The sequence below is a fragment of the Muscardinus avellanarius genome, assembly GCF_963383645.1.
Source record: "Muscardinus avellanarius genome assembly, chromosome: 4".
NCBI classification, from domain to species: Eukaryota; Metazoa; Chordata; class Mammalia; order Rodentia; family Gliridae; genus Muscardinus; species Muscardinus avellanarius.
Window position 1 is genome coordinate 39,744,636 of NC_137789.1, and position 24,272 is coordinate 39,768,907.

The window sequence follows — 24,272 nt, forward strand, 5'->3', positions numbered from 1 at the left end:
AGGCGAGACAGGAGGATCGCGCAGGTTTGAAGCCAGCCGCGCTGGCTTAAGAGACCCTGTTTCCAAATAAAAATATATAAAAATAGGTCTGGGAGTGTAGCCCGGAGGTAGAAGGGCTTCCAGAAACCCCAGTACCACCAAAAAAAAAAAAAAAGAAAAAGAAATTTATTTCCCCATCCCCTTTTTCCCATCATCCCCTATACTCCCCTTTTGTGTACGTGTGGTGGGGGGCTGGGTATTGAACCCACAGGCATTCTACCTCTGAGCTACACTACCAGCCCCATTTTATTTATTTTGAAACAAGAGTCTCTCCCAAAGGTGGTGAGTTTGACTTAGGGGTGACAAATTGTTTTAGAGTCTTGCTAAGGTGATGAGGTTGGCCTCAAACCTGCAATCCTCCTGTCTCAGCCTCCTTCCCCTTTTCTAGGTTCTCACCTTTCTCTTCCCTTGCCCCTCTTTTCATATTACCTTCCATCATAACTAATGCAAATGTCCAAGTTTGTAGAGTGCCATAGTTTTGTCCATGTTTATGGAGAAAGCATGCATATATACATTGATTATTTTTTTCACTTTCTTAATACCTTAACCCATTAAGTCTCATTTTCAATTCTGCAAATATTTTAACAAAATTGACAGATGCATTAAAATATGCTGAACACCATAATCATATATATATATATATATATATATATATATATATAGTCTGTTAATAACTATATTATATATATTTAAATTTTATAGGTATATTTAGAATTAAGGGACAAAAATAGATTAAGGAAATATGTTCAGGTCAACTATAATAGCTATACTTTATTCTTTTTAATGGCTATATTAAAGTTGTATAATATATATACAATTATTCAAACATTCTCATATTGATGAGCATTCACTTGGTGTCTTATTTTTTTTTTTTTTTTTGCTTATCATAAAACACTGCAGCTGGGTGTGGTGGCGCACACTTGTAATCCCAGAATTTGGGAGGCTGAGACAGTAGGATTGCAGTTCACGGACAGCCTCAGCTACTTAGTGAGGCCCTTTGCAACTCAGTGAGACCCTGTTTCAAAATAAAGAATAAAAAATAGGGCTGAGGGTGTAGCTCAGAGTTAGAATGCCCCTGGGTTCCATCCCCAGTACCACAAAAAATAAATAAATAAATAAATAAATAAATAAATAAATAATTGCAGGAAATATCCTAATACATAAGTCCTTATTTTCTGATAGGTTTTTTTTTGGAAGGGGAGTGGAGGTTACTGGAGATTGAACCCAGGAGCATTCTACCTCTGAGTTACACCTCCAATCTGTTTTTTTTCAAGTCTTTATTTGGAAACAGGGTCTCACTAAGTTGCAAAGGGCTTCACTAAGTAGCTCAGGCCGCCATCCTCCTTTCTCAGCCTCCCAAGTACTGGGAATACAAGTGTGCACCACCCCACCTGGTTTGATAGTTTCAATTATAGGTGATAGATTCATGGAAAAAAAAATAGGCAGGTTAGTTTTTGTGTGTATATGTGTGTGTGTGTGTGTGTGTGTGTGTGTGTGTGTGTGTGTGGTACTCGGAATGGAACCCAGGGGCATTTTACCTCTGAGATACCTCAGTTCGAGTTTTTATTTTTTATTTTTGAAGCAGGGTCTCACTTAGTTTGATGGGCCTCACTAAAGTAGCTGAGGCTGGCCGCAAATTCATGATCCTCTGTGGGGAGCCATTAAGGTTTTCCCCTAAAAGAATATTTCTGACTCAGCTGACTGTCCTTTGCCCAGAGTCAACAAGGTTTGGGATCATAGAAAGTTCAAAGTAAAAGGTCTGAGAGAAGCTCAGGTGGTGATGGCACAAGGGATTGATTCACCTGACCGTTATGCGCACAGGTGGTGATGGCATGAGGGATTGACTGACCTGGAACTCTATAAATAGGAAGAGAGAGATAAATTCGGGATCGGCCAGTAGAGATATAGACCCAGGAGTAGACTGGAAATCCTTCCATGCTATAATTAAATATTCTTTGAATCAAATTCTTAGAATTGAATTCTTTTATCCTCACCCCTCTCTTCAGAACCTATACTTTTGCCAGCTGGCTCCGGCAATCCTCCTGCCTCAGCCTCCCAAGTATTGGGATTACAAGCTTGTGCCACCACACCTGGCTGAGAGTTCATATATCTAAATGTTTAATAAGGTTACCAGTTTTCTTCCAAAAGAAGGTTATCAGAATTTATATTTTGCTAATGGGGCATGAGTCCCCTTATTCCTGCATTTCACCAACAGTAGGTATTAGAACTTTGTAATGTTTGCAGGACTGTTTAGTATAAAGTAATACCTACGATCTGATTTTACATTTTTCTCCCTATTACATTGGTATGCTTTTTCATGTTTTATCTTTTGGATGGAGAGGGTATTTAAATTTGCTGTTTTCCAAGCAAACTTAAAGCTATTATATTCTTTCCCTGTTTTCTTTTGGGTTGTTTTCACCTTATTGGTTTAAAATAGATCTTTGTATATTATAGCTGTTAGCAGTTTGGTTCCTTTTCCCCAAATCATTTATCATTTAACTATTTAAAAATATACATTCTACCGGGAGTGGTGGCACACACTTGTAATCCCATAGTTTGGGAGGCTGAGACAGGATGATTGCACAGGTTCGAAGCCAGCCTCAGCTACTGAGTGAGGATCTCAGCAACTTAGTGAGACCTTGTTAAAAAAAAAAAATATATATATATATATGTATGTGTGTGTATGTATATATATGTATATATATACATACACATATGATACACACACACACACACACATATATATACATTCTAATATACTCTTACAATTTTTATTTTGAAATATTTTTGGACTTACAGAAAAGTAGTAAAGAGATTTATCACATACTCTTCATCCATGTATTTTACATCATTTTTTTTGCAGTAAAATAGCTATATTGTTAATCTATCTAATTGTGATATTCAGACCTTCTAGTCAAGTTAAGGTCTCCCTTGGTCCTAAATTATACTTGGGAGTCTCCTAGATTTCTTATGAGATTTTTATTTAATTTTTTTACATTTGCTATAACCTACCTTGGATTTATCTTGGCATTTATTGTAAAAAAAAAAGTTCCAATTTTATTTTCTTCCAGATTACAAGCCATTTTTGATTATACTGTTTATTTTCCTACCAACTTGAATGCCACCTTTAAATGGAATCTGTTTTAAATTTCTACCAAAGAGCCTATTAGAATTCTGATTAAAATTCCACTGGATCTATATATTTAATTGGAGAAAGATGGCATCTTAAGCCGGGCGTGGTGGCACACGCTTGTAATCCCAGAGTTTGGGAGGCTGAAACAGGAGGATCGCACAGGTTCGAAGCCAGCCTCAGCTACTTAGTGAGGCTCTCAGCAACTTAGTGAGACCCTGTTTTCAAATAAAATATAAAATAGGTCTGGGAGTGTAGCCCGGAGGTAGAAAGCCCCTGGGTTCCATCCCCAGTACCACACACACACGCACACACACACAAATATGGCATCTTAGTAATATTGAATATTCCAATCAATGAACACATCTATCTTTTCACTTAGTTTTTAAATTTCAGTGATATTTCAGAGTTTCAATATTTAGATGTTTTAAAAATCTCAATTTATGATTATTAGTATAGAAACACAATTGATTTTTGTATATTGCCTTTGAATCTTAAAACTTTTGTCACACTGATTCTAGTAGGATTTCCTACATGGATAATTATGTCTGCAAATATAGATAGTTTTGTTTCTTCCTTCTCAATCTGGATGCCTTTGATGACATTTTGTTTTATTTGAGGCCTTAACATACTGGCCTCAAACTCCAGTGCAGTGTTATAAGAACGGTTAAGAGTGGGTATTACCTTGTTTCCAATCATAGGGTGAAGGTGTTTAGTCTTTTATTTTTCCTTAGCCTTTATTATTCCTGGGAAGTACCTGACAGACTGAAATATGTATCCTTTCAGGATTGACTGGAGGACCTCAGAGTTTGCCTTGATAAGTTCACTATCTTGGGTGATTTGCTTTTGTTTTCTCTCATTTAAAAAAATTGAGCTATAGTTCACCTACCATAAAATTCATACTTTTAAAAATGTATAATTCATTAGTTTTAGTGTATTCACAAGGTTGTACAATCACTAATTCCAGGACATTTTTATCAGACCCAAAAGAAACCGGTTTCTCCACATTAGCAGTCAGTTCCCATTCACCTCTCCTCTCAGTCCCTGGCAGCCACTGATCTACCTTCCATTTCTATGGATTTGTCCATTTGGATGTTTGATATAAATGGGACCATAAAATGTGGCCTTGTCTTCTTTCTCTGAATGTTTTCAAAGTGCATCCATGAAGCATGCTATCACTACTTCATTCTTTTATGGCTAGTATTTTATGTATATAACACATTTTTACTTATTTATCAGTTAGTTGATGGACATTTGGGTTGTTCCCCCTTGTGGCTGTTATGAATAATGCTACTATGAACATCTATGTATACGTTTTTGTATTTTTGGTTTCCTTGGGTCGAATACTGTTTTGGGATCTATGGATCAGACAGAAACTCGTGTGTGTGAGTGCGCACGCATGTGTGTATTTACTGGGGGTTGAACCCAGGGTCATTCTGCCTCTGAGCTACACATCCAGCCCTATTTTATTTTTTATTTTGAAACAGGGTCTCATGAATTGCAGAAGGCCTCATTAAAATACTGAAGCTGGCTGCAAACTTGTAATTCTCCTGTCTCTGCCTCTCAAGTATAGGGGTTATAGGTGTGCACCACCACCCCTGGCTAGAAACTAACAGTTTTCCAAAGCAGTTACACCATTTTATAATCCCATCAACAATGTATGTCTTTTCTAATTTCTCCACATTCTTGCTAATGCTTTTTGCTCTTTTATTATAGCCATCCTAGTAAAATCTTTCCCCTTGTTTTAACACAAATATGAATTAGGATTAAAATTGTGTTTATTGTAATAGTCACCTAGTCACCCACTGCCTTGTTAGAGCAAATTGTTCGGTTTTACAGGTTAAGAAACTGATATTCATTTATTTATTATTTATTTATTTTGTGGTACTGGTGATAGAACCCAAGGGCATTCTACCTCTGAGCTACACCCCCAGCCCAATTTTTTTTATTCTTTATTTTGAAACAGGTCTCACTAAGTTGCAGAGGGCCTAAGTAGCTGGGCTGGCTGCGAACCCACCATCCTACTGTCTCAGCCTCCCAAATGCTGGGATTTACAAGCATGCGCCACCACGCCTGACAGAAACTGATTTTTACAAGAGGTCATAAAGCAGGTAGTAAGATCAAATTTTCAGCTACTTTTGGATATGACTTCGGGCACTATCAAAATCCTAAGGAAACACAGAAACTCACTGGTTGCTTTTAGTCTCCCTTGCGGGCTTCCGCCTGGGCACAGTGACAGGTATGTCACTGGTGTGTACTGATACTGGAGAGTCTACAGCAAAGTAACCCGGTCCTCCTAAGCTCCTTCCTTCTCATCAACCCAAGTCTATTCAGAACCTGGCTTATATTTTAGAAGACATTCTTGATGGACTTTACTTGGCCCTTTTAATGTGACCACTGAATAGTTCCTTGATACTTTTTTTTTCTATTACAGATTCTTGTACTTGGTGTTACAGCCTTTTTTTTTTTTTTTTTTCAAAATTAAGCATAAGCTTATTAAAGGCAGGGGCTGCCACCCCCCAATACTTTATTCAACAGATCATAAGCAGCTGAATTTACTTAAATGCTTATGGAATTCAGATGATAATTAAGTTACTACACACTCAGGTTCTTGGCCAGTGGGTCATAAATTCCAACCTCCTAGGTAATAAAGAGCTTATTTTTAGATTCTGAACCCCTCAGACTCTTAAGATAAAGACTCCCAAGTGACTGTGCAGCTATTCCAAGAATGAGTATGTGAGAAGTATTTAGTGTCACAAGCATCTCAGATAGCACGAGCAGCTCTGGACACAAGGCACCTTTTCAGGCAGGGCCCTCTAGATTCCTTCATTCAACAGATACTTGCTAAGCACTCACCAGCCTGTGCTGGCCTCCCATGCACACTGGTTTGTATCTTGGCTTACCCTCAGAACAAGGACAAATTGGGAAAGAAATGAACAAAACGCTTCTACTGACGTTATGCACACATGTAAAATTCTCAGTGTGTCTCAGGATCATTTATGGGGAAGGAGAGGGGGTGGGGAGGGAGCCAGGGATAGAAAGCTCACCGAGTGCTGTGTGCATGTGCGTCCCTATTACTCTAAACTACACTATGACATGGGGCTACAACAAACCAATATGTGTGTGTGTGTGTGTGTGTGTGTGTGTGTGTGTGTGTGTGGCATTCGACCTCCGAGCTACACCCAGCCCTATTTTTTTTTATTCTTTATTTTGAAACAGGGTCTCACTGAGTTGCAAAGGGCTACACTAAGTAGCTGAGGCTGGCTGTGAACCACAATCCTTATTGTCTCAGCCTCCCAAATGCTGGGATTATAAGCATGCACCACCATGTCCGGCCCATTGTTTACTTTTATAAAAATTTAAGAATATGAGCTGGGCGTGGTGGTGCACGCTTGTAATCCCAGCACTTGGGAGGCTGAGACAGGAGGATTGCAGGTTCAAAGCCAGCTCAGCTACTTAGTGAGCCCCTCCACAAATTAATGAGACCTTGTTTCAAAATAAGGAATAAAAATAGGTCTGGGGGTCATAGCTCAGAGGTAGAATACCCCTGGGTTCAACCCCCAGTACTGCAGGAAAAAAGAATAAATGACTACACACTGATCAAGACCTGCACATTTTATTTCAAATATATTTTATTTTATTTCAATATTTTATTTTGACCCAGCTAACAAAAGAACTTTCCATGAGTCCTCATTTTTCACAGTAAAGAAATAAATATAATCATGAAAATCACAGAAAACGAAAATGAGAAGCTGGGCATGGTGGCACACGCTTGTAATCCCAGCTTTTGGGAGGCTGAGACAGGAGGATCCAGGTTTGTGGACAGCCTCAGCTACTTCATGAGGCCCTTTGCAACTCAGTGAGACCCTCTTTCAAAAATGATTTAAATGTATGAGGAACACTATGCAGGTCACAATCCAGATATAAATGCCCTGTTTTTGTGTAGTGGTTGTTCTGCTTATATGAGCAATATATAAGGGGAAGTAACTTTTTTAAACCTAGAAAGAGTGGCATTAATGTGGCAAGTTTTGTTCTTAATCATCAGGCGATACTTCCTAATAGAAAACAATAAATAAGTTTGCCGTAATGGCTGTAAATTAACAAACACAATTTATTTAATAATTACCTCACCAGGGACTTCAGTGTTGCATTTCATTTTAACTGACTAAAATTCACTAGGAGTATAAAATGAGTTTTATGTTTTTCTTCTCAGGATATAAAGTGATATAATAATCACCATTAATGACTTTTACTTTTGAAAAAGAACTTTAAAGAAATCACTTCTATCAAAATTAAGAGATCTCCTTCATAGCCCAAAGAACTACAGCTTAACTCAAAGTTTTAACACGAGTTATTAAAAGAAAATGCATACTATAAATTAAAATGTATTTTAACAAGTTCCAAACATACTTATTAAATATAAAGATGTTGGCTCTGATATATAGGAAAATATTTACAACTAATAAAAAGCAGACCATAGAATATACATGTTCTGTATATAAAAATAAGTAAAATGCTTTATAGTCCAGACCAAGGGATCTTTTCTAAACCAGATTTTATCCATGCAACTCGATTACAGAAACATCTCACCAGCATGACTTGAACACATACATGCATGGAAGACACCGGACAGTAGCTGCGAGTCAAAGCTCATACTGCCTTTTCAGGGCTTGTATATCTTCTAAAGTGAAGTGGTTGTTTGCTGTGTCTGAAAGATCATCAAACAGCTGTTTAATTTGCTCTTTTTGGCCCTTGGTAATTAGTGTCAGCATCATCTAAAAAAAGGGAAAGAATTATATTAACACAAGTAATATTTGTAGAGTTATAAAAACCCTAAAAGCCTATGGCTATTAATAAAAGACTTTGCCGCTTACCTTAAACCTTTCAGCTTTACTCAGATGCAGAAGATGCTGATACGCTAAGGAGGGGTCCTTTTCAATAACATGATTTTTCAGGGACTGAACGAGGAGGAGGAATGAATCCCCTTCGAGTTTGTTACTCAACAACATTGGCAAATCTTTTGGCGCAGTGATAGCTAAAAGGTGTGCACAGGCTTCTTCATCTCTTCTGGTGCTGATAGCATTCATAACCTGACCAAACTCATAGGCATTATTCGGCTTGGAGATCTGAAGCCTTTCCGAGTGTGCGGGGGGCCCGCTCTCCTCGCCCTCCTGAGCAGCCTGGCCGGCAGTGGAGGCCGCCCCCAGGGCTCCTCCCGGCTGCCTTTCGTCGCCTTCATTCACCTTCACAAGAGAAAAGTATACGGTGACACCAAGACTACCACGATGTCCTAAGTTACATTTGTCAAATCGGGAATCGAAAACCACAGGTAGACTGGACTTTGATCAAATTCTAAGCAGAATATCTGTAACTTCTACTAAACTGTAAAATCTTTACTTTTTTAGAAAAAGTGTGGTGGCACACGCTTGTAATCCCAGCATTCGGGAGGCTGAGACCGGAGGATCATGGTTCGCGGACAGCCTCAGCTACTTAGTAAGGCCCTCCGCAACTCAGTGAGACCCGGTTTCAAAATAAAGAATAAAAAATAGGGCAGGGGGTGTAGCTCAAAGGTCGAATGCCCCTGAAAAAAAAAAAAAAAAACTTTTTTTGGTGTAAAGATCAAATTTATAAAAGTGTTCTATATATTTAATGCTTTCCATGAATAAAAATGTTGCACAAAATGAAGACCTATAACAGTTTTCTCTTTTTCATGATAAATTTTATATTTGCTCTTATTTTCTTACATTTAACAGAAAAGTGAGCTTTTATTTTTTCAATTCTCCTTAGTCATTTTTATTTCTTGCTTAAAGAAAAACAGCTTCCTAGTTCCTCTCATCTGTTATCCTCTTAGTGGAAAAATAAGACCATAAATTGTATGATATTAGCATTCATGAATGTACAGGAATCTATGGTCTGGCATTCCTCATTAATATCAAAGAAAAATGGTTTAGTTACTGCAAATCACAAAGGCAGGTGTGAGCCCGGGGTAGTCCAAGATCTCTAAAGGCCTGATCTAATTTCAGAATGTTAAAAAGGTCTGAAAAATCTCCATGGGGTGTAGCTTGCAATGCCCCTGAAAGTGTGTCAGGTGTGTCAGCATTCTACAGGTCTACCCTGAAACAGACCTGATGGCCAAGGCTCCCACCAGCTCTGGAGTGGAAGCTCTACCAGTCACAGGCCTTGGATATGGGCCTTGGATATGGGCCTAGAAAGGAAGAACTTAGGTAATGCAAACACACAATACCATCCGTGGACCTACGTATGCCAAGAAATACAACGGTTAGCCGGGCATGGTGGCACACGCTTATAATCCCAGCATTTGGGAAGCTGAGACAGGAGGATCGCAGGTTCACAGCCAGCCCCAGCTACTTAGTGAGGCCCTCTGCAACTTAGAGAGACTGTTTCAAAATGAAGAATAAATAAAATGGGGCTGGGGATGTAGCTCAGTGGTAGAATGCCCCTGGGTTCAATCCCCAGTAACATACACACACACACACACGAAATAACATGGTTAATTATGTTGAAAGGACTTCCTTGTCACTGGTAAGTTTTCACTGCTCATCAGAATAAAAAACTTTTGTAGAACTCACAGGAATATGACCTTAGACTCTGTATAAGATATCCAAGAGTACTTTAAAAGATAACCAAACACAAATACCTCTTGAATTTCAATCTTCCGTCTCTCTTTCTCTTTGTTGAGTGATGCTGTGTTACTCTTATTATCGAGCAATCTGGTTACCTCTTCCAGCTCCATTTTTGCCTCAGCAATATTTGGGTCTAGTAGGAGAACTTTATTGAGGTCAATGATGCTTTTCTGATAATTCTGAAAGTAGAAATACAGATAAATAGCTTTTTTGTGGAGGGGGGGTACTGGGGGTGGAACCCAGGGGCTTTTCTACCTCCGGGCTACACTCCCAGACCTATTTTATATTTTATTTGGAAACAGGGTCTCACTAAATTGCTGAAGCCTCACTAAGTAGCTGAGGCTGGCTTCGAACCTGTGCAATCCTCTTGTCTCAGCCTCCCAAGCGCCGGGATTACAAGCGTGCGCCACCACGCCCGACTCAGAAAATAGTTTTTATAACTAAAAACAAACAGGGCCTCCAGTAGCCAAAGTCACAAAGTGAGTTATGCGACTGTGTGCAGGGGTTCTCATTCTATCACTCTTGCAAAGTCTGCCCTTGGGTGAGTCTACAGCTGAAATAGTATGACCCACGATGCAGCAAATACCTACTAGTGAAGAAAGAGCACAGGATCTAGAGTTAGTAAACTCAACTTCAATCTATCTCCACAATCTTCCCTCTCCTTAATATCTGGTAGGCACTTGTCTGCTGAAAAGTAAGTTAAAGAATGAACAGCTTCACACTGGCACCTCCCAGCAGCGAAACGTAAACCAGGGCCTAAGCTGGGTGTGGTGGTGGCACCTGTCATTCTGGCTACTCAAGAGGCTGAGGCCTGAGCATCATCTGAGCCAGGAGTTCAAGGCCAGCCTGGGCAACAGAGAGAGATAAGCTTCATCTTTCTCATTTTTACAATATAATAGAACCCCTCTTCTAATTTTTATAAGGTTTCATGAATAAATAAAATTAATAGTTTAAAACCTATAAAGGAAGCAAAGCTAGAATGGAAGGGTAGGAGAGGAAGAAGGCTGGGGTGATTAATGGGGGAGCTACATTAGAATATGTGACTAAGTGTGAATATAGCATGGTCAGCCTGGACACTCACTGGGGGGGATGGGAAGCAGAGGGGCAAGCACAGTGTGAATGTGTGCCACTGTCAAACACCATCCATACGATCCACACTATGATGTGAAACTATAGTGCACCAATAAAACAAAAAAATAAAGCCAGTCATAACTTAGTAATAAAAAAAAAAAGCTATAAAGGAGCTGGACGTGGTGGCACATGTTTATAGTCCTGGTACCTGAGAGGCCTCATGAGATAGAAGGACCACAGGTCTGAGTACAGCCTCAGCAAGTCATAAAACTCTCAGCAACTTAGTGAGACCCTGTTAAAAACTAAAAATAAAACAGGGCTAGGGGTATAGCTCCTAAGTAAAATGCCCCAAGTTCAATCTTCAGTACTACAAAAATATATACAAATGAGTTATTATAATTTTTTTTTTTTGGTGGTACTGGGGGTGGAACCCAGAGGCTTTCTACCTCCAGGCTGTACTCCCAGACCTTTTTTTAAAAATATTTTATTTGGAAACAGGGTCTCACTAAGTTGCCGAGAGCCTCACTAAGTAGCTGAGGCTGGCTTCGAACCCGTGTGATCCTCCTGTCTCAGCCTCCCAAGCGCAGGGATTACAAGCATGTGCCACCACGCCCGGTTCATTATTATAATATTCTTGCTCCATAAAACCCTTCAGAGTGGTTTGTGTCTGCAGCAGGCTTAGCATCAACCTTTCATTTCTGAGTTAGTCATAACTGGAAAGGTAGAAGCAGAGAAGGAATCTAAGATCAGTAAGATATGGCCACCGAATCTGGTAGCAAACAGGTGCCCACCATCAGTCTCCTGCGACAGGCCACGTTCTAGGACTTCAAGCTAGACATATATTTTGATGAAGCCACACTGTGAGGCGGCAGGGGACCGTGATGATGTATGCCTGTCATAGCACAGTAATGACCCCAGCATGGAAGGCTGGGCCGCCGAGGAGCTGAGCTGTGGCTCGTGCCATGCCCAGGAGGCCAGCAGCGATGCCACACGGCTCCCTATCCCTCAGCAGCACACCAGATCAACAGCGATTGTTGGATGGGATCCTCTTAAATCCGCTCTAATTTATAAAGAAAAAAAGATAAATTGTTGCCGGCATGGTGGCGCATGGTTGTAATCCCCGCGCTTGGGAGGCTGAAACAGGAGGACCGCATGGGTTCGAAGCCAGCCTCGGCTACTTAGTGAGGCTTTCGGCAACTTAGTGAGACCCTGTTTCCAAAAAAAAAAAAAAAGGTCTGGGAGTATAGAAAGCCTCTGGGGTTTCACCCGTAGTACCACCAAAAAAAAAAAAAAAGATAAATTGTATACAAATTATAGGACATTATATACAATTAGTAACATCTCCACATACCACTGTGTTAAAACAGTCCAGATGGAAGTACTAGAAAAAAAATGACCTTGTATTTATGCATGTCCTGGGGTGGGGACCCATACATGAAAGGGAAGGAGTGAGGCGGCTGACAGCAAACTCACTGTAAGCATTTTACAAGTATTCATCTACCCATAATAACCCTATAAATATTAACGTTTACTGTTTCCATTTTAAAAACAAGGCACCTGCAGCCTAAAGAAATAAGGCTTGGGGTGTTTGCTTGGCAGTGCCTGGAGGTGCATGATACTGCAGTGAGGAACTCAACACCCTCTGGAAATGGAGACCCCGTGAGCTGTGGCCCCAGGAGTGGAGTCCCACACACAGGAGCTGATGTGATCGTTTTCACTCGTTCAAGAAAGGCTGCTGGAGAGCAGTCTGGTGAAAAAATAGGGAGCAGCCTGGTAAGTGCTAAGAGGGAGGCAGGCAGGGTGAGGAGAGGGCAGAATGGCAGGAAGGGCGGCCAGGGTGCACTTCCCAAGTGGTCACTACGCAGTCCCTGCCTGCAGAGCTGGGAAGACAAAGCACAATCTATGGGCCCTCATGCAAGCTTACATCCCACAGAAGAAGCAAAAAAAGTGAGGAAACAGCCGGGCGTGGTGGCGCACACTTGTAATCCCAGCATTCGGGAGGCTGAGACAGGAGCATCACAGGTTCTCAGCCAGCTTCAGTTACTTAGTGGGGTCCTCGGCAACTTAGTGAGACCCTGTTTCAAAATAAAGAATAAAAAATTGGTCTGGGGTATAGCTCGGGTGTAGAATGCCCCTGGGTTCAATCTCCAGTACCACAAAAAAAAAAAAAAAAAAAAAAAGAGGAGAGGAAATGAAACAAGTGAACACATGAATATGTAAAACAATCACAGACTGTCATGATGTAAGAAAAGCAAAGGTTGGATGGGTGTGATCAAGGGAGAAGTTCCTTTTGCTACAGTTGTCAGAACTAGAAACCTGAGGAGAGCGCCACCATGCAAAGTAGAAAGAACACAGCTTATTCAAAGTGTGGAGAACGTTAAAAGTTGCAAACAAGCCAGGCGTGGTGGCGCGTGCCTGTAATCCCAGGACTCAGAAGGCTGACAGGAGGATCGCAGGCATGAGGCCAGCATGCAGCAACCTAAGCGAGATCCTTTCAAAATGAAAAGACAAATATAATAGGGCTAGGGGTATAGCTCAGAAGCAGAGTTCACCCATGTTCAATCCCAATTACCCCCCAAAAAAAGTTGCTAACAACCTCAGTAAGCCTTTCAAGAAAAAGAGTTTAATCACATATGCTGGTGATAATATTTACTATTAATAGACATGCTTAAACTATACAAGTAATAATTACTTTATAAGATATTATTCTTTTTTATATTTTTCACCTTGTAGCATCCCCTGTTGGCTGAAAGCTCTTTAAGAAGGCTTCATGTCCTATTCACCTCCGTACTGACAATACCCAGCATATAACTGGCACTCAATAAGAAAAAAACAATAAGCAAAAGCAAAATGTTCAGATACCTGTTTTTGTAAAGAACAGTAGTACATATTTTTCAAAACGGGCACACACATGCACACCCACACCCTGCTAAAAGCAGCTAGGAAACAAACAGAAGATCTGAGCAAGCAGGCCGCTCAGCCGGGAGGCACCAGCAGGGCGCCTGCTGCCAGTGAGCCCCTGCGCCCTTCCCCCTCGCACTAAGCAACTGGATCCAGCCGAGTTCTGATGCATTTTATAAATGGTGGCAGCCTCTGAAGAGCCTGAAATTGAATTTGCCTGGCACACAGCTCAACCTGCTGGACAAATAAATTAGGCTATAAAAAGTAAAACCAGAGAAAAACAAGCTACAAGCCTCATAATCTCACGGAATGGGATCACTCAAATTTGGGACTATTTTTCTGCATCCTACTAGAATTTCTAGAATTCATTCCAAGGAAATATAAAATTCTATTCCTTATTATGATGTGCAGCTCTCAATCTTTAGTCAGATACACAGGTTCTAAGAGATAGGCTAGCAGGATGGGGTAGACCTGCTCTGAGAGCTTGGACACACATGTACTCATGAGTTGTACAGATGTACTGACATTTACCCAAATCTATTCACTCCGAGAATTAAGCAAATTTTGATGGGGTCTCTTAATTCATAGTGCCAACTAGAAAATCTCTATGTGATTTTTACAAATGAGTGTTGTGGAAGCTGGGTGTGGTGGCGCACGCTTGTAATTCCAAGTACTTGGGAGGTTGAGACAGAAGGATCATGGGTTTGAGGCCAGCCTCAGCAAGTAGCAAGACACTCATCAACTTAGTGAGACCCTGTTTCAAAATTAAAAAAAAAAAAAAGAGTCTTGTACTAAAAAGGGGGGTAGGGCTGTTAGGGTCATATGGACAATGACACCCTAAAATGGTGCAGCTACGTGACTCCCTCAGGTGGCAGCATCGGTGTCCTGGTGGGAAGCGCAGGCACGACCCTGCTTCAGCCTGAGCAGAGCTGTGATCTAGAAAAGCCTGGGCACTGTGCACATCATGGTGCTCATCTGGTGCATTATGCAACATCATCACCGCTGCCCTCCAAGACCCAGATAGCTCCCTTTCAGTGACGGGCAGGAGTAAAAGAACTATTTCAAACTTGAAAGGTCAAAACTGCCCCCTAATGCTGCCCCCGCTTCTTGTGTACCCTCCATTTTCACACCATACCACTCAGCACCCCCCCAGAGCCTGGAAGGCACCCCCACCTTCCCCCAGACAATGTCTTCCTCACTATGTCCCGCCAAAGTTACCATCAAACAACCATGAATCAACCCCTTGCCTTCTGTTATGGTCTGAATTTGTCCACCCAATGCAAGTTGAAATTCAAACCCACAGCACTGCAGAATGTCAGTATATTTGGAGCTAGACCTTGAAAGAGGCAATCGAGTTTCAATTTATTCAGAGGGTAGGCCCTATTCCAGTGTGACTGGTGTCCATATAAGAAGTAGGGACTTGGACACAGACCGGGGCAGGCCTGTGAAGACACAGAGAAGATGCCCATCTGCACAGCAAGCAGAGAGGCCTCAGAACACCGACCCTGCCTCGATCGCAGAACTCCGGCACAGTGAGAAATATATTTCTGTTGTTTAAGCCACCCAGGCTGAGGCACAATGTTATGGCAGCTGTAGCAAACAAACAGATCTTCTCCCTTTCCTCTGTATTACCTTCCTCTGGGCATCTGCTTCTCACCTTGGTGGCTTCTTGCTTATTTTCCTATTCCATGATGGACCCATCTCTGATCTGTCTTCTACATTGTCCCAAATCGGATCCATCATGGCACATTCACCCCACCCCCCTTCAGTGGCTCCATCACCTCCAGGGTCAAGTTGAGTCTCCCCAGCATGGCCCCCAGCCCCACACGATCTGACCTTCTCGCCCTTCTCACTCGCACCCATACCTGGCCTCCAACTATACAGTTCATGAAAAGTCCATAAGAAATGTGCAAGGCACGGCAGCTCTGTCAGCTGAGGAGTAAACTGCGGTATTTCTAAACAATTCAGTGATGTAAGGAACAACTCCTCATACTCACATAACATGAATGAATTTCAGGTTATGCTGACTGAGAGAAGCCAAAGAATGGAGTGCTCCACACTTATTATAGTCATGTCAGAAAGAAGCAAAGCTATGGTGATGCAAATTAGATGAATGGTTGCTTAGGGAAGGGACAGAGAGAAAGAGATCACAAGGGGCACAGGGAATTTTCTAGAAAGAAAAGTTCTATATCTTGATTAGGATGGTGGCTACAAGGAGAAATACATTTATCAAAAGTCAATGTCCAAGCTGGGCGTGGCAATGCATGCTTGTAATCCCAGTATTTGGGAGACCGAGACAGGAGGATCTCAGGTTTGCAGCCAGCCTCAGCTATTTAGTGAGGCCCTCTGCAACTTAGTGAGACTCTGTTAAAAAAAAAAAAAAAAAAAAAAAGAATTAAAAAATAGGGCTGGGTATGTAGGTTGGTAGAATGCCCCTGGGTTCAATCCCCAGTATCAAAAAAAAAAAAAAAAAAAGTCAATACCCTGCACCCTTACAATGTGTGAATTAGACCTAAAAAAATTGTTTAAAGAATACATTTCAAGCTGGCACATGCCAGTAATCCCAATACGTGGGAGGAAGAGATGGGAGGATTGTAGACATCAATACAATAAACTAAATAAAAATAAATAGGGTTAGGGGTGTAGCTCAGAGATAGAATGCCCCAGAGTTTAATTCCCAGTACCAGAAAAAATTAAAATAAATTTTAGAAAATGCATTTTCGACTTCCGGGAAGATGGCGACCGAGAAAAGCGGGGCTTAAGAGCCCCGCTAACAACCAATCTCCATTACCACAAAACCAGCGCCTTTCATAGCCAGAAAACACCATCAACAGAAAAACAAAAAAACCACCAGGCTCCAGAGAGAAAGTGGACTGAGAACAGAGCTCAGGGCCACAGAGGAGACACACGCGCCCGAGGACGCGGCAGCAACGCCATACTGCCGGCGGCAGCGGCGAACTCAACGGACAGCTACAGCAAGCCGAGGTGAGCCACTGCGGAACAGCCAGGCGGGATCTTTCGGCGCAGACAGCATTTAAAACTCCCAGTGGACTTCCGGGAAGATGGCGACCGAGAAAAGCGGGGCTTAAGAGTCCCGCTAACAACCAATCTCCATTACCACAAAAAGAGCGCCTTTCATAGCCAGAAAACACCATCACCAGAAAAACAAAAAAAACCACCAGGCTCCAGAGAGAAAGCGGACTGATAACAGAGCTCAGGGCCACAGAGGAGACACACGCGCCCAAGGACGCAGCAGCAGCGCCATACTGCCGGCAGCAGCGGCGAACTCAACGGACGGCTACAGCAAGCCAGGAGAGCCGCTGCGGAACAGCCAGGCGGGATCTTTCAGCGCAGACAGCATTTAAAGCTCCCAGTGGCTGAGCTCAGCACACGCTGCAGGGATTCAGAGTGGAAAACAAAACCAGAGAAGAAAAAATACGCCAGCCTCATGGCCGAGGGCGTGGCAGAGGCGCCATATTGCCACCGGCGGCGGCGGCAGCAGCAGTGAATTCACTGAGTCCAGTACAGCTACATCTGCGTACTCAAGAACAGTGAGTCAAATTGCGGGCCACAGAGGAGAAATCCCAGTATTGTGCCTCCTGGGACTTGACCCAGTGAGGGAGTGGTGGTGGCAGAGATATCACACCATAGGAGAACGTGCAACCTGGCACCCCCCATAGTTTAAAGCAGCCTCTATCGACTCTCTGGGTCGGAGACTCTGTGATACAACACAGTAAAGAAGTAGTGGGGTCTGAGATAATACAGACTCGAGATCCAGAGCACCTTAAGTGAAGCCATAGTGACCCAAGGGAAGAACCCAGAGAAGGCACAAACCTCCGAAATCATGGGAAAGAGGAATAACACTGGAGTAATGAATGTGCACAACCCCACAACATCAGAACCTGATAAAACAGAAAATCAGAGATTTCTAGAAGATCAAATCAGGAAAATAACTGTAGAAATAATAGAGGTGCTTCGAAAAGAACTCAGAGAGAGCCAAAAAGAGATAAAGGATGCAATTAATGAAGTAAAGGCCTCAATTCAAAGCACAAACAACCGATTAGACCACATGGAGAACAGAATCTCGCTCTTAGAAGATGAGCAATCCAAAAATGAATGCATAGTTTCTAATCTAGAAAAAAATTTCCAACAGCAGGAATCTGACATTGAAGAAATATGGGCCCATCTTAAGAGAGCTAACCTAAGAATAATTGGAATAGAGGAGGGAAAAGAAAGTGATACCAAAGGGATCAACAATCTCTTCAAGGAAGTAATAGCAGAAAATTTTCCAAATATAGAGCAAGAGGTTGATACACAGATCCAGGAAACTTATAGAACTCCCTTTAGACAGGATCGGAGCAGAGGATCCCCACGCCATATAATTGTCAAAATGACCAATGTGGAAGCCAAGCAGAGAATCTTAAAGGCAACAAAAACAAAGGGCCAAGTGACATTCAGAGGCAAACCAATTAGAATCACTCCAGACTTCCCAAACCAAGTCATGAGAGCCAGAAGGGCTTGGAGTAACATATTCCAAACTCTGAAAGAAAACAACTTCCAGCCAAAAATTTCCTATCCAGCAAAACTTTCTATCAAATTAGATGGAGAAATAAGAAGCTTCCATGACAAACAGAAACTGAAGGAATTTATGTCTTCAAAACCAGCGCTAGAGAAAATACTCAAAGAGATTAACTACAAAGAAGAAATAGGTAACACTCACCAGAACCAGAGAAACAAGAGTTTCCATCCAACAGACAACTAAGATTGGTTATCTGTGGAGATTCATTATTTATGTTAGTCTTTTACCTATCTCTAAGTTGTATTGTTTGCCTTTATTGTTGTTAATTTTTAGGATTTCTAGTTGGAATATTAATATACCTTCAGATATAGCATTTGGAAATATTTTATCCAATTCTATTAGTAACTTTTAACTCTGTTTACATTGTCTTTGGATATACAATATTTTTTTTATTTTTTAGGGAGTTTGTATATTCTTCTGTTGCCTGTGCCATTGAAATCATATCCAAGAAATCACTGCCAATTTCAATGTTGTGAGGTTTTATGACCCAGATTTTCTCCTAAAAGTTTATAGTCTTAAGATTTATATTTAGGTCTTTTATCTATTTTGAGTTAATACTTGTATGTGGGATTAGGTAAAGGTCCAATTTTATTCTTTTCCATGTAATTATTATTTTTCAACAATATTTAGTTAAAAGATTATTATTTCCACCACCAAATGTTCGTGGAAACCTTGTCAAAAATAACTTGACAATATAGGGAAGAATTTAGCTCTAGGCTTGTATTTAACTCCAATGGTCTATATATCTGCCTTTAGAACAGTACTACACTGTTTCAATTATTGTAGCTTTATATGGTTTGAAATCAGAAAATATATATCTGCTAGCTTTGTTCTTTTTCAAGATCGTTTTGGGTATCTAGAATTCATACTCCATATTAGGATAGATTTTTTTCTGAAAAATAAATAAATATATGACAGTTTCACCTAAAAAAACAGAAAAAAATATGCTCTAGTAAGAAAGAAAGCAAAAAGAAATATTGAAATGCTATCTTTAAATCATCAAACGCTTGGTATCAGACAAATGAAACTGTTATGTGAGATTATCATTTTTAATTTTGGTTAAATTGCTATAATACTAGATGTCAACCACTAAGCCAAGCATGGGAAGGAGGGATGGGGAGAGAATGGGGTGGGGATCGGGTGGGGGCTGACTGGGCGATGTGTGCATGTATGTCTACAAAAGTTTGTATCCCACTATGATGTATGAATACAGTGCACCAATAAAATAAAATAAAATAAAATAAAAATAAATAAATAAAAATAAAACTCCCAGTGGCTGAGCTCAGCACACGCTGCAGGGATTCAGAGTGGAAATCAAAACCAGAGAAGAAAAAATACGCCAGCCTCATTGCCGAGGGCGTGGCAGCGGCGCCATATTGCCACCGGGCGGTGGCAGCAGCAGTGAATTCACTGAGTCCAGTACAGCTACATCTGTGTACTCAAGAACAGTGAGTCAAATTGCGGGCCACAGAGGAGAAATCCCAGTATTGTGCCTCCTGGGACTTGACCCAGTGAGGGAGTGGTGGTGGCAGAGATATCACACCATAAGAGAACGTGCAACCTGGCACCCCCCATAGTTTAAAGCAGCCTCTATCGACTCCCTGGGTCGGAGACTCTGTGATACAACCCAGTAAAGGAGTAGTGGGGTCTGAGATAATACAGACTCGAGATCCAGAGCATCTTAAGTGAAGCCATAGTGACCCAAGGGAAGAACCCAGAGAAGGCACAAACCTCCGAAATCATGGGAAAGAGGAATAACACTGGAGTAATGAATGCGCACAACCCCACAACATCAGAACCTGATAAAACAGAAAATCAGAGATTTCTAGAAGATCAAATCAGGAAAATAACTGTAGAAATAATAGAGGTGCTTCGAAAAGAACTCAGAGAGAGCCAAAAAGAGATAAAGGATGCAATTAATGAAGTAAAGGCCTCAATTCAAAGCACAAACAACCGATTAGACCACATGGAGAACAGAATCTCGCTCTTAGAAGATGAGCAATCCAAAAATGAACGCATAGTTTCTAATCTAGAAAAAAATATCCGACAGCAGGAATCTGATATTGAAGAAATATGGGCCCATTTTAAGAGAGCTAACCTAAGAATAATTGGAATAGAGGAGGGAAAAGAAAGTGATACCAAAGGGATCAACAATCTCTTCAAGGAAGTAATAACAGAAAATTTTCCAAATACAGAGCAAGAGGTTGATACACAGATCCAGGAAACTTATAGAACTCCCTTTAGACAGGATCAGAGAAGAGGATCACCACGCCACATAATTGTCAAAATGACCAATGTGGAAGCCAAGCAGAGAATCTTAAAGGCAACAAAAACAAAGGGCCAATTGACATTCAGAGGCAAACCAATTAGAATCACTCCAGACTTCCCAAACCAAGTCATGAGAGCCAGAAGGGCTTGGAGTAACATATTCCAAACTCTGAAAGAAAACAACTTCCAGCCAAAAATTTCCTATCCAGCAAAACTTTCTATCAAATTAGATGGAGAAATAAGAAGCTTCCATGACAAACAGAAACTGAAGGAATTTATGTCTTCAAAACCAGTGCTAGAGAAAATACTCAAAGAGATTAACTACAAAGAAGAAATAGGTAACACTCACCAGAACCAGAGAAAAAAGATTTTCCATCCAACAGACAACTAAGATTGGTTATCTGTGGAGATTCATTATTTATGTTAGACTTTTACCTATCTCTAAATTGTATTGTTTGCCTTTATTGTTGTTAATTTTTAGGATTTCTAGTTGGAATATTAATATACCTTCAGATATAGCATTTGGAAATATTTTATCCAATTCTATTAGTAACTTTTAACTCTGTTTACATTGTCTTTGGATATACAATATTATCTTTTATTTTTTAGGGAGTTTGTATATTCTTCTGTTGCCTGTGCCATTGAAATCATATCCAAGAAATCACTGCCAATTTCAATGTTGTGAGGTTTTATGACCCAGATTTTCTTCTAAAAGTTTATAGTCTTAAGATTTATATTTAGGTCTTTTATCTATTTTGAGTTAATACTTGTATGTGGGATTAGGTAAGGGTCCAATTTTATTCTTCTCCATGTAATTATTATTTTTCAACAACATTTAGTTAAAAGATTATTATTTCCCCCACCAGATGTTCGTGGAAACCTTGTCAAAAATAACTTGACAATATAGGGAAGAATTTAGCTCTAGGCTTGTATTTAACTCCAATGGTCTATATATCTGCCTTTAGAACAGTACTACACTGTTTCAATAATTGTAGCTTTATATGGTTTGAAATCAGAAAATATATATCTGCTAGCTTTGTTCTTTTTCAAGATCGTTTTGGGTATCTAGAATTCATATTCCATATTAGGATAGATTTTTTTCTGAAAAATAAATATATAAATATATGATAGTTTCACCTAAAAAAATAGAAAAAAATATGCTCTGGTAAGAAAGAAAGCAAAAAGAAATATTGAAATGTTATCTTTAAATCATCAAAAGCTTGGTATCAGACAAATGAAACTGTTATGTGAGATTATCATTTTTAATTTTGGATAAATTGCTATAATACTAGATGTCAACCACTAAGCCAAGCATGGGAAGGAGGGATGGGGAGAGAATGGGGTGGGGATCGGGTGGGGGCTGACTGGGCGATGTGTGCATGTATGTCTACAAAAGTTTGTATCCCACTATGATGTATGAATACAGTGCACCAATAAAATAAAATTAAAAAAAAAAAAGAAAATGCATTTTTAAATATTTTTTGGGTTTTTGATTTTCTACATATATAAACACTTTATTCATCAAGATTTCCATGCAGAGATATTTGCAAAAGGAAAAGTCCAATTGCACAGCACCCTCTTTCTTCCTTCTAAACAAATGGTATGAGAAAAGAATGAGAAGAATCCATTCCATGGCCTCATGCTGCCCATCAGCCGCTGAAGCTCCCCGTCTCTGCTCAGTCTCTGTCGACTTCCCTGGGTGACCCACCTTCCGAGCCCTTCCCTTACCCTACCTCCTACCCCAATCTTTACTGGAGGAACCAGAGGCACTACTGGAGCCTTGCAGCAACTCAGTAACAAGCAAGCCTTCCTGTCCTTTAAAGTGAACCTACTGCAACTAATAATACTCCTAGAAAAGTTAGAATAACTCATAATTTTTGAGCTGGAAGGACTCTTAGAAGTTACCTAACTCAGCTGGGCATGGTGGGGCACGCTTATAATCCCAGTACTAGGGAGACTGAGACAGGATGCTTGCACAGGTTCAAAGCCAGCCTCAGCTACTGAGTGAGGCTCTCAGCAACTTAGTGAGACCCTGTTTCCAAATAAAGTATAAAATAGGTCTGGGAGTATAGCCTGGAAGGAGAAAAGCCCCTGGGTTCCACCCCTAGTACCACCAAGAGAAAAAAAGAAAGAAAGAAATTACCTAACTCACCGGACGTGGTGGTATACACTTATAATCCCTGCTCTTGGGAGGCTGAGACAGGAGGATCATTGTTGGTGGACAGCCTCAGCTACTTAGTGAGGCCCTTTGCAACTCAGTGAGACACTGTTTCAAAATAAAGAATAAAAAATAGGGCTGGAGGTATAGCTCAGAGGTAGAATGCCTTGGGTTCCATCACAAGTACCAAAAAAAAAAGAAAAGAAAAAAGAAAAAGAAAAGAAATGACCTAACTCAACATAATAGGGGTGAACTCTGAAGCTTACTCAAGGTTTTAGGATGGTGAGGATGAAATTCCATATAATTCCTGTTCCATGATCCTGAAACTGTGTTCATGAAAATCACTTGATTTGCTCAAATTCGCATATGAGAATGCAGGTCTCCTCACCTTGAGTCCTTTATGAGCTAGTGCCCGTCTATAGCACGCCTTCACATTCCCGCCATCGATTTGAAGAGCCTGATCACAGTCCTGCTTTGCCTCTTCAAACTGGCACAGCTTCAAGTAACAGAGAGCTCTGTTGTGATGCAAGGGGACATGGTCTTAGGAAATGTAAAGATGGCGTACCTATACATTGAGGCAGCTAGTAAAAATCAGAAAACTAGTCTGCTTCTATAGCACAGCTATTTAATTTTTTAATTTTTTTTTGGGGGGGGGTATTAGGGGTGGAACCCAGGGACTTTCTACCTCCAGGCTATACTCCCAGACCTATTTTATATTTTATTTGGAAACAGGGTCTAAGTTGCTGAGAGCCTCACTAAGCAGCTGAGGCTGGTTTGGAACTTGTGCAGTCCTCCTGTCTCAGCCTCCCAAGTGCTGGGATTACAAGCGTGCGCCACCACGCCTGGCACAATGAGGCACTTCTGAGGCATGAGGTAGAGGAGTGGAGAGGAAGGGAGGGGAGAGCCAAGGCCAAGGGCAGCATGCATGTGGACCTACGGTGAGAGCAGCATGGTGCTCTTGAACAGTTAAGAAAGCACTGCAGGGCTGGAGTGCAGGGATGAGCTGAAGAGTGGACAGATCACAAAGGGCCTTGCCAGTCATGGCAAGGTGGCTGAGCTTTACCCTGAGCTTAACAGAAGTCCACCGGAGGTTTCTAACAGGGGCTGCCATGTTTGCCTGGTATTTGTAGGATCACTCTAGCTCCAACTTAGAAGATAAGAAGGAACAAGACGGTGCTGGAACACCACAGAGGGTGTTGCAGACATCTAAGGAGATGACAGAGGCCCCGAGCCGGGGTGTGCTGGCGAGGGGGACAGACAGGTCACACTGAGGGGATGTGGAGAAAGAAGGAGTTGGAGGGAGGTTGGGGTGATACGCAACCCTGCTGCAGAGGTTTGGGGGTGTTCTTTTTTTTTTTTTTTTTTTTTTTGGGGGTGGAACCCAGAGGCTTTCTACCTCTGGGCTATACTCCCAGACCCATTTTATATTTTATTTGGAAACAGGGTCTCACTGAGTTGCTAAGAGCTTAAGTAGCTGAGGCT

At 41.1% G+C, this 24,272-nt stretch overlaps 1 protein-coding gene across 1 annotated transcript in view; it reads right to left on the reverse strand.

Annotated features, from left to right (window-relative positions):
- Positions 1–7,812: 7,812 nt before the first annotated feature.
- Positions 7,813–24,272, reverse strand: part of SPAG1 (sperm associated antigen 1) — a gene marked incomplete at both ends in the record, with an annotated part of 67,714 nt that continues 51,254 nt past the window's right edge. Inside the window, 4 exons of the mRNA XM_080693730.1 lie at positions 7,813–7,944; positions 8,044–8,412; positions 9,828–9,992; positions 23,179–23,305. Coding sequence (XP_080549856.1) covers positions 7,813–7,944; positions 8,044–8,412; positions 9,828–9,992; positions 23,179–23,305 — 793 coding nt within the window. The remainder of the gene's footprint in view (positions 7,945–8,043; positions 8,413–9,827; positions 9,993–23,178; positions 23,306–24,272) is intronic.